The sequence below is a fragment of the Ictalurus punctatus genome, chromosome 5 (genome assembly GCF_001660625.3).
Source record: "Ictalurus punctatus breed USDA103 chromosome 5, Coco_2.0, whole genome shotgun sequence".
Lineage (NCBI taxonomy): Eukaryota > Metazoa > Chordata > Actinopteri > Siluriformes > Ictaluridae > Ictalurus > Ictalurus punctatus.
The window spans coordinates 34770550-34787010 of NC_030420.2; the positions used below are offsets into that span (position 1 = coordinate 34770550).

The 16461-nt window shown below is 46.0% G+C and overlaps 1 protein-coding gene across 5 annotated transcripts in view; it reads left to right on the forward strand.

Annotated features, from left to right (window-relative positions):
- kcnn1b (potassium intermediate/small conductance calcium-activated channel, subfamily N, member 1b) overlaps positions 1-16461 on the forward strand; it is a 51803-nt gene that overhangs the window by 3308 nt on the left and 32034 nt on the right. For 3 of the 5 annotated variants that reach the window (XM_017468792.3, XM_053680513.1, XM_053680512.1), the window contains exon 2: positions 5126-6483. In XM_017468792.3, the coding sequence (XP_017324281.1) occupies positions 5404-6483 (1080 nt within the window). In that variant the 5' untranslated portion in view covers positions 5126-5403. Of the gene's footprint in view, positions 1-5125; positions 6484-9887; positions 10222-10272; positions 10424-16461 lie in introns of those variants that run through there. The other 2 variants (XM_053680514.1, XM_053680515.1) reach the window with 2 other exon arrangements.

The following is a 16461-nucleotide window of genomic DNA, read 5'->3' on the forward strand; positions in this document are numbered from 1 at the left end:
GTTCTCAGATTAAATTAGCAAAGTGAGCTAACTGTACTAGCTACGTTTATTCACCAGACTCACCAGAGATATGCTGCTTCCTTCCAGGCTTTATTTTACTCCCTAATGTCTCTTTACACCTTTAACGAGAGTCGTATACGACGGGTTTGAAGTGTTTCTTCTAGTGTTGTGTTAAACAGTAAAAGCAAACTGACTGCAAGTAAGAACTAAAGTAGTGAGCAGGGAGCTGAGGAAATGTCATACCACACGCTGTGGAGGATGGGCCCGAGGATGGGCCTGTGGATGGGCCTGTGGATGGGCCTGTGGATGGGCCCGTGGATGGGCCCGTGGATGGGCCCGAGAATGGGTCCGAGGATGGGCCCGAGAATGGGCCCGTGGATGGGCCCGTGGATGGGCCTATAGATGGGCCCGAGGATGGTCCTATAGATGGTCCCGAGGATGTGGGCCCAAGAATGGTCCCGAGGATGGTCCCGAGGATGGGCCAATGGATGGGCCCGAGGATGGGCCAATAGATGGGCCCGAGGATGGGCCTATAGATGGTCCCAAGGATGTGGGCCCAAGGATGGGCCTATAGATGGTCCCGAGGATGGGCTTATAGATGGTCCCGATGATGGGCCTTTAGATGGTCACGAGGATGTGGGCCCGAGGATGGGCCTGAGGATGGGCCTGAGGATGGGCCTATAGATTGTCCCGAGGATGGGGGTATAGATGGTCCCGAGGATGTGGGCCCGAGGATGGGCCTGAGGATGGGCCTATAGATGGGCCCAAGGATGGGCCTATAGATTGTCCCGAGGATGTGGGCCCGAGGATGGGCCTGAGGATGGGCCTATAGATGGGCCCAAGGATGGGCCTATAGATGGGCCTGAGGATGGGCCAATAGATGGGCCCGAGGATGGGCCTGAGGATGGGCCTGAGAAATTACTCTCTTCTTTACAGCGTCATAACTCATTTACACACGGCTGAGAAAATGGATGAGATCTTGCCTCTGTGTTGCACATGTATGTACAGAACACTGAACACATTTCTACATCAGGACTAAAGTGGATGTTGTAGATGTTCTTCTCGACTGTTTCTATAAAACTGACAGCAATTAAATGAAGCAGTGAAGGAGAACTTCACATTAGTGTTTTATAACTGAGGGAAAAAACACCTGGTTCTGCATTCAGACTTTTGGATGCGTGTGTGTGTGTGTGTGTGTGTGTGTGTGTATGTATATACACTAGTTCTGAAAAAGTTGGGACAGTATTGGGAGATGCTAATAAAAACAAAGATGAGTGATGTGTAAATGTACTTTAACTTGTATTTAAATAAACAAACGTATAAAGACAGGGTATTTGATGTTTTATGTAATCAACTGCATAGTTTTTTTTAAGATGAATGTTTATTTTGAAATTGATGCATGCAACATGTTCCAGAAAAGTTGGGACAGGGGCAGTTTAGGACTAATAGTGATGTGAGAAGTTGAAATAAGAAGGTGATGTGAAACAGGTGAGTCAGTCGTCTAATCATAGTATATCAGGAGCCTCCAAAAAAGAGCAAGGACGGGTCGAGTCTCGCCGACCTGCCAGCAGATGCGTCAGTGAATAATCCAACACTTTGAGAAGAACGTTCCCCAAAGACAAATCGGGAGGATTTTGGGTGTTTCACCTTCTACAGTGCACAATATAGTTAAAAGATTCAAGGAATCCGGTTGAATCTCGGTGCGTAAAGGGCGAGGCCGAAAACCACTTCTGAATGCGCGTGATCTCCGATCCCTCAGACGTCACCGTCTTAAAAACTGTCACGAGTCTGTAATGGAGATCCTGACATGGGCTCGGGAATACTTTGGTAAAGCTTTGTCAGTCGACACCATTCGCCGCTGCATCCACAGACGCAAGTTAATGCTTTACTATGCAAAGCAGAAGCTGTACATCAGCACTGTCCAGAAGCACCGCCCACTTCTCTGGGCTCGGTCTCCTCTGAGATGGACAGTAACACAGTGGAATCGTGTTTTGTGGTTCGACGAGTCGACATTTCAAATAGTTTTTGGAAAAAAACGGCCGTCGTGTTCTCCGGGCCAAAGAGGAAAAGGACCGTCCGAGCTGTTATCAGCGTCAGGTCCGAAATCCAGCGTCTGTCATGGGATGGGGGCATGTCAGTGCCCAAGGTATGGGGGCCAATCCACATTCTGCCCGGATTACAAGCACATGGTTGCGTAAGCAGAGAGTGCGGGTGCGAGCATGGCCTGCAGTCCAGACCCGTCTCCCATTGAGAACGTGTAGCGCATTATGAAGCACAAAATATGGCGACGAAGGTCCGCTTACAGTTACACAGCTGAAGAAATGTATAATGGATGAATGGATGAAAATTCCGCTCGATAAACTTAACCAACTGGTGTCTTCACTCACACACACACACTCACACACACTCACACACACTCACACACAATAAGTGTTTTAAAAGGAAAGGTGATGTTACACAGGGGTAAACACTCGACTGTCCCAGATTTTAAATGAGTGTATATTTTCAAAAACAAATTAAATTCACAAAATTAAACATCAAATAATGTGTTAATAATGTGTTTACAATACAGTGCAGGGTCAGCTGACTTTTCAAATGACTCTTTGTTTGGTTTTTTTTGCATTTTACCACTTTTCCAGAATTTGGGTTGTGTGTGTGTGTATATATATATATATATATATATATATATATATATATATATATATATATATATGTGTGTGTGTGTGTGTGTGTGTGTGTGTGTGTGTGTGTGTGTGAGAGAGAGAGAGAGAGAGAGAGAGAGAGAGAGAGAGAGAGAGAGAGAGAGAGATATCCTCGTGGCATTTAATGAACAGGTGGAGTGGCAGGAGGAGGTTGGCTCTCGCACTATAAATAAATAAAGTGCAGTGTATTTATGTAAGAGCAGGAAGCTGGACTGCTTTAAGGTCAGGAAATCCCGTGATTCTGCCTCAGTGGAGAATCTCCTCCCTCTACTGTACCCCAGCAGCGCCTCTTTACTGTGTGTGTGTGTGTGTGTGTGTGTGTGTGTGTGTGTGAGAGAGAACCCTCCTATACTTTGATCCACCTGATCATCAATGCTGAATTCAAATTTCATTTAAAATCTTTTATATGTTATTCATGTTATAAAAATCTCTTTTTTTATTTTTTAGTATCATATTTTTTGTAATGAAATTTACAGGCAGATTAAATGTGTGATGTCACTGTTATATAGCCACGTGTGATACATGGTCAACTCCAGAAATATTAGCACCCTTCATGAAGATGAGAAGAGAAATCTCATCAAATGAAACATCTGGGTTTGCTGTAGATTTATTTTAACACTAACATTTTTCAAGCATTTATAGATTTCTTAACTACTACATTGTTTCTGCTAATACGCTTGTTCCATAATTATTGGCACCCCTTGAGTTAAAACCCTTTGGGTTGCGATTTTTGAGAATAGAGAAAGCGGAAGTGCACAAGAAAAGAAGGCGCCCTCGCCCCTCTACACGTTTGGGAGAGTTTGCCAGATGACAAACAGACACACAAAATTCAAACGGCAAGATCTGTCTTTACTGAAAGAAAAACAGTGTATATCTATCGTGCTTGACGCACATCAGATACAATGAGTTAACTGCTGATTGGCTAGGCAGAAGGGAATATTTGCCTAAAACAGCTCCATATATGGTATTCGGAAGACATAGGAATGTGAGCCAATAGTGAGAGGCTTTATCTGTGTGTGAGAGGCGAGCGAGAGGCTTTATCTGTGTGTGAGAGGCGAGCGAGAGGCTTTATCTGTGTGTACCTGGTTGAACTGGTTTGGTGCAGCGGTGGAAGAGTTAATAAAGGAACAGAGAGGGAAGAGTGTTCACCTACAGTAAACTTATCAATATGTATGAAACTATTTTTAAATCTATCTATGTGTCCTCTCTTGCTCTCTGTCTCTCTCTTTCTTTTCTCTCTCTCTCTCTCTCTCTCTCTCTATCTGAAGTGCACTTCACTCTATGATTCGGTTTTTATTATTATTTTATTATACTCGTCTATTTCAGAGTCCTGAACCCTTACAAGAGGATTTTTTTTAAAGGACACGGGGTGTTTCTGCTTTGGTTTTTAGAAACTATTTCTTGTAGTTTAGGTGATGGTGTGAATCTGAGGAACGTCTCAGTTCCCTCTGGTCCTGAACAGAACACGGCCCTAAGAAAAGTGACACGGGTTCAGCTAGAGCGGCCTGAACGAACAAAGAACTGTTCTTTTGTGTTTTTTTCTAATGGAGTCAGATTCAGATGAGAAACCCCTCCACCCTGCCACCCCTCCCCCTCCCCCCCTTCATCACCTCTCCACCTTCACCTCCACCCCCGTTTTCTCTCTGAACTTGGAGAGGGATTGAAAAATGAATAATTCATGCACTCATACACAGCTCTGCCTCCCGAACCAGCAAGCAAGCGATACTTCATGCTGACCAGGTGCCTCTCCGGCTCTCCAGGATTAATTACCTAATGAAAACGATCAGGTTTCTGCTGCCGCTGCCCCGGTCCACGCTCGAACATCTCCTCTCACATCTCCTCTCACATCTCCTCTCACATCTCCTCTCACATCTCCTCTCACATCTCCTCTGGGACAAAACGAGTCCAGCCTCCATGCTGAAACCCAAACTGCACTCGTTTATCCTCGCCTTTCTTTTGAGAAAGTGTCAATGTGGCTGTTCCCCTTGCTGAACAAGTTCCACCTGGACCCTTTAGGACGCTGTCCGGCTCACAGGATCTGGACCCCTCGTTTTATTCCGTAGTTTATTTTATAGAGTAATAGTAGCTCTAGCTGTATAGAACTCCTAAATTCTTCTCTGGTTTGTCCTTCTGAAGGAATCCTGAATAATTCTGTCTGGAACCCTGCTACAGACTGCATCCCCTTCATGAAAGGTTCCACACTGTGTCTTCCGAAAGCTAGAACCATTAAACATTAATAAATCCCTGGAGGAATCTTTTCCCCCTAACAGAGTATTCCTCGCCACGTCTAAATAATACAGGATGAAATTATTACCGAGTTCCTAAAGCTTCGAAAAGTTCTTAGAAAACTCAGATCCTTAAAAATAATATTGTAACGTCATGTGTTGTTTGCTTATTTATTTATTTATTTATTTATTTTGCAGGAAGCGGAACTTCACACGGATCTGAAATTACAAACTGGACCTGGAAATGGGCACAAAAGCACTTCATCACTGAGGAATCAACAGAACGGATTATTTTCATCACCAATCCTAATTTACTCCCAAACCAACACAACTCCCTGCAGCACAATGCGCTTGGAGAGGTTCTGCTTTTGCGTCTGCGCTCGTGCCCGTGATCTGGTCCGCTTTATTTGAAGGCGCGCGTAGCATCACGGGAGGAGGGAGGGAGTGAGGAAGTGAAGGAGGGAGGGAGGGGCGAGATGAGGCTGGTTCTGGTCCAACCCACCAATGAGACGAGCCGCGTGGACTCGACGGTGGGGGCCTCCGCCGGCGCCGCACGCAACACCGTGAGCGAGAGCGCGCCGAAGCGGCTCGGTCCGCAGCCCGCCGCACGCGACCAGCAGGAGGAGGAGGAGGAGGAGGAGGCGGTGATGCGGCATCGAGACTCGCGCGCTGTCCGACAGCAGCAACAGCAGAGACCGCACGCAGCATCGCCATCCTCATACTCAGCAGTGCCGTTTTACACCCTGCCGCCTCCACCGCCGCCGCCGCCGTCTCACAGTGCGCGTGGACACCGGAAACCGCCCAGCGCGACCGGACAACTGCAACGGGGCGGCGCACGAGAACCGTCATCATCATCATCACCATCATCACAAAGTCAAGGCGCCGAGTCGAGTCTCGCGAACAGCCAGCGGCGCAGCTGCACCTTCACGAAACCGTCAGCTCGAGCTCTCTGCTCCGTTTCCCCGGAATCTATCGGTGACCCCGCCTGGTGCGGCTCGCGATTGGCGGAGGATCGGTCTCGAGGGAACCAGTGGAGCAAACCTGCGCATCGTCTCTCGTGCAGCTGCGGAAAAGAAGGCGGGTCGTTGCCGGAAGAGCAGCAACAACTGCAGCAGCCACAACAAACGCTACAGCAGATCAGCAGCAGCAGCAGCAGCAGCAATCCGTTCACCGCTCTGCTGCTGCAAAACCCGCCAGCGGCACCTTCATCATCATCACCGCTATCTTCATCATCATCATCAGCGCAACAGCATCAGCAACAGCATCAGCATCAGCCGCCGCGCGCTCCCGCGGGCCAGCCGCCCGAAACCGCCGCTCACGCGCTCCAGGACCCGCAGGCGGCTCGGTTGCAGGTGCAGCAGCAGCGGCTCGTGAGGAGCAGTCTCCCCGAGAGCTGCGCGAGAGGAACACCGCAGGAGCTGTGCGCGCAGCGGCCCTGTGGCATACAGCAACAACAACAACAGCAGCAGCAACAGGGCGCGCGAGCGGAATGGCACCGTGACGGAGACACGAACCCGAGCGCAGAGCACGAGCCTCAGAGAAACCAAGGACATCAGGTAACAGCGACATAACGCCACACACACACACACACACACACGCGCGCGCACACGCACACGCACACACACGCGCGCGCGACGGAGTTAAGCGTTGCAGAGGAGAGTTGACACTTACAGTGCGGAATTAACACCTGCACATTTATACCAACACCACAGTGCTGCATGAAGTCTTACACTGTTAAATACACACCTTCGTGTTAACTGTACACTGTTGAATTTCCACATGCAGGTGTGTATTAATGTTTGCAGTGTTTAACTCTCACACACACCTGCAGGTTTAAGTGAGCACCTTCTGAATGAACACCTGTGTGTCGAAGGAGAGAAGTCAACACTCACTAATGTACCTTAGCACTTACGGTGTTAACTCTTACAGGAATAAACAGCGGCAGATTCTCATCAAGTTCCGCAGTGTTGGTGGTAATACCTACAGCGTCGAATCAACACTTCCGGATTTCACACAACCGTCACAGGCGTGCAGTAATACGTACGGTGTTGAATTCATTCTTACATCGTTAGATAAACACCTGCAGTGTTAAGTCTTAGGGATAATTAAACACCTGCAGATTTGGTTTAATACCTGCAGTATTTAATGAACTCTCACAGGGGTAATTAACACCTGCAGCACTGAGTCAACACTCAGCGATTAGACTTAACACCTCGACTGTTGAGCGAATTCTCATGGGGATAAATCAACACCGCAGACTCGTGATAACACCAGATGTGTATTAACGCCTGCAGTGTTGACGTGTACGGTGTCGAACTGACTCACAGTATTGAATCAAAACCTGCAGATTTTTATTAACGCACACAGTTTTTTATGTTAATGTCTACGGTGTTGAGTTTAGGTTTACACTTACAGCTTTAGCACAGTGTTCAATCAACACCTGCCGGTCAAACACCTAGCGTGTTGACTTCACTCCTGCAGGGATAAAGCGACATCCGCAGGCGTGTAATGATACGTACAGTGTTGAATTACGTCTTCGGTTTTTAAATCAACACCCACACCTAAAGAACAGCACGTTACATGAACACCTCTAGTCTAAGTGTTCAGAGGGATAGGTAAACACCTGGAGATTTTACAGTGTTGAATTGACTCAACACCCGTCGATAGCAGTGTATCGATTGGACAGTATTAACGTCCACCGTGATGAGTCGAGTCATACGTTAAACACTTGCGGTGTTGACTGAAATCTTAGTATTAGTGCGCGCTCGGGTTCACGCGTGTGAACGGTGTACGGGTTCATTTCGACACTGGGGTACTTATATATGTATTATAATGTATAACGCTAACACGGGTAACGCTAAGAGTTCATCGTGCGCTGCGAGTGTTTATTCAACACCTGTAGGTGTTAACTGCAGACTGGAGATTGTGTTGTGCATGCTACATGTTTAGCGTTGTGCATTAGTCTGGAGTATTTGGCTGCGTGCACGTTTGTATTTTAGGAATCAGGGGTCTGGACGATTAATCATTCCCGGTACTGTTATTGTTACTGCAGACGCAGTCAGTCGGCGTTGAGTTTGATGCGTGTGAACACCGTGAGTGTTGATTCAGAGCTGGTCTTTGTTGTGCGTGGTGGTGGGGTGTGTGTGTGTGTGTGTGTGTGCGCGGGCTACACGCCGCTCTGCCGTGTTCAGATCCCTGATCAATACTGACGACGCTCGGGATGATTCTGACCATCAGCATGATGGAGTGGCGAGGTCATCATGCCTAAAAACATGGTGCTAAGTGTCGTGTTGTACAATCCCAGCAGCGTGTGTGTGTGTGTGTGTGTGTGTGTACAGGTTATACTGTGTGTGTGTTACTGTGTTATAGTGCATCACAGACAGTAAAATGGTTGTGGGGTTGCTGTTGGATGAAGTGTGGAAGCTCAGCGGTGTTTATTTCGGGAGACGGGTGTTTATCCTGCGCTGTGCGAGTTCATTCAGGAGAACGGAGGCAGTGTGACGCCGACTGCAACAGGCTGTCAGAGCTGCAGTGGCCATGATGCAGAACCGCACTTAAAGGAACAGTTCGGACTAAAAATAATTAAAACAAACACACACGTCTTCCCTCCCCGTACCGACTCGGCTCGGCTCGGCTCGGCTGCATCGACCGAGTGTGTGTACGCTGTGTGTGAAGTCTGAGTCTGACGTTTTGTACAGAAGCTAAAGTAGCTAGCATGTAAAGGAAGTGTGTTTGATTCTCTCAGTGATGTCACACAGACGCACGAGCTGAACTTCGCCCGTGTAGCTGAACACTGCAGCGTTATTTATGACGGACGCCATCTTGAATGACCAGAACTGCCTCTGTTTTTTCTGTTTTAGTGATATGAGGAGTTTGATATAACTCCTCCCTCTTGGCTCCGCCTCCTGGAGTTTGAAGGTGGAATTCTATCTGTAAGATTTTTATTTGGTCTGGTTTTACTTTTGAACTTTAATGTGTGAGTATTACAGCACACTCCTCCGGCAGCTCTTTTACGAAATCCTTTATGGGATTAAAGAGCTTAAAAGATGTCGGGTTTGTGCGTTTTAGCCAAATAATTTTTAAGTGTGGATAACGCTGCATTGGACATCCCTCGGAAACAGGAAGGCGGCGCTCGTAATGACGTCGTTTCCGAGCTCTGCGAGTTCGAGGTCAAAAAGTGAAGAAAAAAAACACAAACGCCTCTACGTTCATCTTTAATTAGCATCGAGCTAGCCAGCTAGCTGCGCTGAGTGTGTGGATCTTCACCTCAGAACAGTGACGTGTAGAATCAGTGTTATAGATTTAATATGTGAATATATCTGTGTGTTAATGATCTAAAGCTGGTGTGGGTGTGTGTGTGTGTGTGTATAGTGTAACTTATTTAAAGGTCAGAAGTGCTGCTGTGTTTACTGCTGATGCTGTGAGCGGCCATGTTGCTCCGTCACTCCCTGAACGCAGAGTTGAGGAGACGTCCCATGTTGTAGGAATTCCATCCTGAGGGGGCATTTACTTTGGGCCAGGAATTTGATCTTTAATCGTGAAACACGTCCAGATCGCCGTCGTGTCGTCTGTTCGTTAGCATGACAAAGTACAGTAGTCTCACGTTACGTAGTGTTACCTGGTATCGGTTGTTGGTATCCCTACAGGTACATGAGCACCGTATCACACCCGGATCAGACACCCGGATCAGACACCCGGATCAGACACCCGGATCAGACACCAGGATCAGACACCCGGATCAGACACCCGGATCAGACACCCGGATCAGACACCAGGATCAGACACCAGCTAGTTCCTGCTGTTATTATTTAAAATTGCAGTTCCCTAACCTGTATAAACTCTAGGAGGATTATAACGCACTACAGACGTGTGTGTGGCGTGAGACAGGCGTGTCCGTGTTAATGAGGAAGTGTGTGCGCTCCTCTAGAGGGAAAATCCGTGTCACTACTTCCTTGTGGGAAATTCGACCCCGTTTCTGTCTCTCTGTTCCACTTCATCATCCCGAGTTACACGCGGCGCTGCTGAGTTCTGGACTGTGATTGGTCAGAAGGCGGTGATTAATTCTCTAGAACAGCAGCTCTGACAGAAGCGCAGGTTTATATTAACGTGCTCGTTCTAATTTACGCTATGGTTTCTATAGCAACGGCTCATTCGCAGGGACGTGTCCCGCAGTCGCTGCGCTGATGATAAAGAGGTGTTCGGAGTGTGTAAGCGTTTTCTGTGAGGAGATGTTTCTTTAACGGTCATGGAAGGAGTCTCCAGCGAACGGAATCCAGCGCCGTCCAGCGATGTTTGTGAGTGCAGATGCATACGGAAGACGATATAAAGAATTTGAAATGATGCCGGTTTAATTCACCTTCGTTCTTCTTCTAGAGCACATTTGATTTAGATTACCCCTGCGTGCTCATGAACATGAACTCACAGACGTGTAGGAGCATGTAGTTCTACTTCCTCGTTATTCACGCAGGAATTCAGAAGACTCGTGTCCTAGTGAAGGTCAGCTCTTCGTTACTTCGTGATTAGTACATGCTTTCACTCATCACTAGCTCGTATTTCAGTAAGATTTAATTCAGGTATTAGTGCAGGATTATTTATTTACTGTTATGGTAAAGAGTTACCTCTTAAAGGTTTTACATAGAACCCTGAAACCCTAGAAACAGATTAGTTCCTGGTCAGGAAGGGGAAAGGTTTGTTTTTGTTTTTTGTTTTTTTGTTTTTACCAAAAATGAACTTTTTTTTTGAAGAACCCATTCTTTTGAAGAGTGTGTGTATTAACTGGATAAGTCCAAACTCTAGAGCATGTCACGTTTAGCTTCTTTGTACTTGGCACATTCTTACAGAAAGATTTATTATATTATATATATATATATTTATATTTATGGTTTCATTGGATAATGAAGTGTTTTTTGCTTCTGGAAACGGGTTCTTCTTGGTTTCTGACAGGGAAATATTTGTTCTACGTAGAACCTTTTAATGGCTCCAAGAACCCTTAAGGGTTCTATATCATCGGGACAGCCACAAATATTGTATATTGTTCGACGATTTTATATCCATCGCTGCTTAATTCAGCATTAAGTGTTAACTGATACTGTGATGTAAACAAATGTTTAACTGTTCTAATAAATAATACATAAATAAAAACACAAGCGAATAAAATGTAAAAGTCACTAAGAAATATTTATCCAGTTAAACGGTCTGATCACGCTTCGGTCATTCTGCACGTTACTCAGTAACCGCAGTGACGTTACAGAGTGAGGGAAAGTCGATCTGAACCCAAAACCTGGGGTTTAAAGGGTTAAAAACAACCGCAACAACCGCACACTGTGCTGTAGGGTGTGTGTGTGTGTGTGTGCGTGTGTGTGTGAGAGAGGTCTCATGCAGCTGCTGCTCCACTGCCTAATCGAGGGTAATTTGCCGAAAGCGTAATTGTTGGAGAGAAATCAGACTGAACGTTAGACCAGACTCGGACCGGTTCAGCCCTGTAATCTCTTCTGGATAAAATCACCCCTTTTAAATTTTTACTAAAAGTGGAACGGGACTAAAAATAATTTTTGCAGCTTGAAATGTCACGTGTTGGGGTCACGACACACCGTTTACGCGTATAAGCTCAGACACGTTCCAGGTAACAGGCCTGTAGTCTCAGGTGTGTTTGAGATTGAGGTTGAGGTTTATAGTCTCTGCTGATTCGTTGGTTTTATGTTAGAAGGTCAGTCAGTGTTTGTTTGGTGTTTACACTTGCAGTGTTTAGGCTGGAGTTTAGGCTCCTAATGGTCCGGTATTCAAGCTATTCGTGTCATCTGATTCCTGGTGTTTAGGCTTAAAGACTCGATCATTTTTGCGGGTTTAAGGTGGTACTGCGAGCCGTTAGTGTTGTGGTGTTTAATCTTATTAGTTGGCCAGGTGGTGTTCAGGTGGAGTTCAGGTGGTGTTCAGGTGGTGTTCAGGTGGTGTTCAGGTGGTGTTCAGGTGGAGTTCAGGTGGAGTTCAGGTGGTGTTCAGGTGGTGTTCAGGTGGAGTTCAGGTGGAGTTCAGGTGGTGTTCAGGTGGTGTTCAGGTGGAGTTCAGGTGGTGTTCAGGTGGTGTTCAGGTGGAGTTCAGGTGGAGTTCAGGTGGTGTTCAGGTGGAGTTCAGGTGGTGTTCAGGTGGAGTTCAGGTGGAGTTCAGGTGGAGTTCAGGTGGTGTTCAGGTGGAGTTCAGGTGGAGTTCAGGTGGTGTTCAGGTGGTGTTCAGGTGGAGTTCAGGTGGTGTTCAGGTGGTGTTCAGGTGGTGTTCAGGTGGAGTTCAGGTGGAGTTCAGGTGGTGTTCAGGTGGAGTTCAGGTGGTGTTCAGTTGGAGTTCAGGTGGTGTTCAGGTGGAGTTCAGGTGGAGTTCAGGTGGTGTTGAGGTGGTGTTCAGGTGGTGTTGAGGTGGTGTTCAGGTGGAGTTCAGGTGGAGTTCAGGTGGTGTTCAGGTGGTGTTGAGGTGGTGTTCAGGTGGTGTTCAGGTGGTGTTCAGGTGGAGTTCAGGTGGTGTTCAGGTGGTGTTCAGGTGGTGTAACAGGCTCGCCGTGTGTCTCGGCGTTATAGATTCAGTCATGTGGTGTTTAGAATGAAAATGATCTCGGTCTTTGAGTCTTTTCTGGAGTCTTTGATCTGTTGAGTCATTTCTGGTGTTTAAGTATAAGTTTCGACTGTAGCCCGGTGTTTAGGTTTATCTGACGCTTCCTTGTGTTTTTTATCTAATTTGAGATATGTTCTGGCGTTAAGGCACACGGCTTCAGTTATCCGTGTGATGTTTTGGTCATTTCATGGTGTTTAGGTTTGTAGTGTTGTCCAGATGTTGGTCCGGTGTTTAATCTGATGGTTTTATTTGAGCCGTTCATGTTGTAACTGTACGTGAGCTGTGGTTGTCTTTCAGTCGAAGCGCCTGTTCCCGGAAACACTGCGTGCATGTGTCCATTTCCCGGGCAATCGTTTCAAACACTTCTTGGTTTTTGTTTTCTTACAATTTTGCTTGAATTGATTCCCAAATCAGCAATTTCCCCCCCGCCCACGGGATATAGTCACTGCTGTCGCTGTCTTCACTGATAAATCAAAGCACTTTGTGTAAAAGTCACATGACTTCCAATCTGAGCGTTCTTGTTCATGTTGCATGGCCACGTATCAGATATTTATCCAATCTAGGACCACATACAGGTTAAAGGTCACAGTACCCTTTATCGAGATATTACAGGCATCATGATATCTTTTTCTAATAGTTTTCAAAAATGACGATTTTACACATTTCTTTTTGTGTAACACTTTGTTTGTACCGAATCTTTAAAATTGTAAAAATGTATCGTTCACTAGTTAGAGTAAGACTTTTCAGTATTAAGTAGGATTTTATATTGTGATGCAAATCGTGAGCGTAGAAATATCTTCAAATATCAGGATGTGTGTCGCTTCGCTCGCCCCTTCACTGTGGCCAAAGTCACGCTCATGTCCTCTCCCGCGCTTGTTCTGGATGGAAAATGAAAGACGGAGACACTAAATGCAATGGCAGATGTTGTAAAATGCATCACTAAGCATCACAGTCCAATCAAGAGTCCAATCAAGAGTCCAACAGAAAAATGATGTTCAAACATATTACTGTTTCCCATTTCATGGAGGCTCTGTGGGGAATATCGGCAACGTGAAGGCAGCAACACTCTGCTGTGTGTGTGTGTGTGTGTGTGTGTGTGTGTGTGTGTGTGTGGATTAGATTCTGATGGTGGGGAATGTTTGAGAAAAGAGAATCCTGAGTAGCAGATCCAGTAATGAGCTCTCCCCTGTAGACATTTTCATTAGGGAGTGGAGCCTGGGAAACACACAGCCTGATGGCACATCTGAATGAGTGCAAATTCAATGTCAAAATAGATTTGCTAAATTGGATTTGTATGGAGTGAAGCTGGCAGTGGCGGGAATGCAGGAGCAGGAAGGTACAAGGAGGCCTGGCGCCTCAATCGCACACAGGCAAGGCAAGGACTAGCTTAACATGAAGAACAAGCCCAACGTGTTGGAGATGGTGTACCATGTACCGGTTCAGTATCATGACCTCAGTAGAGGTCAGAGGATTTATCGTGATCTGAGATCTGACAGAAGGTTGGATTTAAAGGACGGATGGAACGTGCCTGAGAAGCCGTTTAGATGTGGGTTTGAAGTTCTGGAGCAGTCTGAGGAGTTCCTGATGTTTGGGAATCTGGATAGGTTTGGGATTGGAATTCAGGTTGGACTGAGTATTGAGATTGTGGTTGGGTTTGGGATTTGTGGTGCAGGTTAGGTTCAGGATCGGGGATCTGTTTGGATCTGAGGATGTAATTAGGTTTGGAGATCTGAGTGCTGGTTGGGATTTGGATTTTTAGGTTTAATCGTGTAAATCATGCAAGTCTTCCTCTGCTGTTCATGCTTAGGGTTAGGGTTAGGGTTAGGGGTGTGTATGGAGTGGTGAGATTGAGGTTGGATGTAGGATGTGTGGTGGTGGTGGTTGGTCTTTAGATTATGGGTATTTTTTCAGTTTGGTAGTCTTTGGGTGCAGCCGATGTTTGGGTGAAAGGGTGATGGTTGGGTTTGGTTTTGAGATTGTATTTAGGTGTTGTAGTGCTGATTGAGTTCAGGATAAGGTACTGATTGGGTCTAAGGTTGCTTTGGGTTTGGCACTTATAAATATTCTGCTGGTAATGTTTAGGTTTGCGCTGGCTGGGTTTGGGATTAAGGTACTGGTTTGGGTTTGGATTTGGGTGTGGTTTGGGATTGGGGTACAAATGTGAATTTAGATTTGGGATGCTGGTTGTAATTTGGATTGGAGTACTAGTTATTTGGGGGATTAGCATGTCAGTTGGACATGCTGGTTGGAGTTGGAGCACTAGTTGGAGTACTGCTTGGGTTTGGGATTGGCATGGTAGTTGGATTTTGGATTTGAATACTGGTAGGAATTTATCTTAGGGTGCTGGATGGGTTTGGGTACTGGTTGTGTTTTAATTAGGATGCAGGTTAAATGGTGATGGAATGGAATGGTGTTTCTGTGATTTGGATCGGGGTCCTGATTGGGTTTGGAGTTTGTTTGTTTATTTGTTTGTTTGTCTCAGGATCTCTTTAGGTTAGAGATCTGGATTGATCTAGGATTGGGAAGCTAACTGACTTTGGTTTTCATTTGGGTTTGGATGGTGCTGGTTGGGTTTGAAGATTTGGGAATCTAGATGGATATGAGTTTGAGGTGCTGTTTGCATCTGAGGAAATACATCACTTCTTCCTGACTATAGATTAGGACCTTTTTAAAGGACTAAAGATTCCAACACCTCTAATACTGACTAAATGCTAACAGGAATCATTAGCTGGTGGTAGAGTGTACCCTGGTTACCTGCCCTACATTGAGGGGTTAATTAGCGTTTCCTCTGTGGTGCAGTCTGGGATTGCTTTCCTCATCGGGGAATCTTTAGGTCCTGAACATATTTGGGATATTCTGATTAATTTCAGTATGTAACAGAGGCTCAAATTTCTCCACAGTGTCATAACACAGAGATGGAAGAAATGACTGTGTATCAGTTTAAACACTCTTTCTAATTTATAAAATCATCTCAACACTCTGATACCTTCGGGAAACTAAGACCTAATTAGATTTTATTCTTTAACACACTTCATTTTCAATATAAGAGGAAAGAGAGCAGGGCGACGAGAGCCGTTTCAGACCGAGCGTCTGCAGACGGTGGATAGGCAGCGGGAAAAATAATCCAGGGTGGAGAAGGATATAATTAGCTTTTTTACATCAAACCGTTTGAGAGTATTTACCTCACACGTTCATGTACACCATAAACGCTGTCATCATCTTCATTTTCCTCAGGAACCTGGCCTCTGTGTCTAGCTGAGCTGGCATTTAAAGAATCAACTTAGCGGTCGCGTTCGCTCAGATTTGATCAATTCCTAACGTCGGACTGATCTGATGTCAGGTTTTGTGCACACATGTGCTTGATGTATTTTATCTAACGCGTCAGTCTGACTACCGCTGCCTCAGAAAGAATCAATGATCATGATCTTCAGTTAGAAGAGCTCGCACACAGCCCCATGCCTCGATTGCAGGTTCTACCTTCACTCTTTGAAGCGAAGTTTATAAATAGCGTCTGGATGAGATCACGGATGCGATGTGTTAAAGCATTTACTGCATGACTTTCAAAATCTCAGAAGCGCTATACGACCGGACCTCGCGCCGCCAAAACCACTTCAATCACACCTAATCGGTTGATTATTGGACGTAGCGGTGAGCACGCGACGTGAGAGTCTTTCACCTGGAGAGCGCACCTGATCTCCACTTTCTCGCAAACATACATGTGAGAGCTGTCCATCATGTGACTTGTGAAGAGCAGCTGAGCGCGGTGATCGTGTCTGGGCCGTAAGTATACGGAAACAACGAGTAAGAGAACCGAGAGAGATGTGGGGGAGGGGTTGGGTGTGCAGCGCTTGTAGGCGGTGAGGATTGTCTGTTCTGCAAAGAGAACTGGAGGTGCAAAGAAACGTAGATATTTTATACAGAATTATGTCATGTTT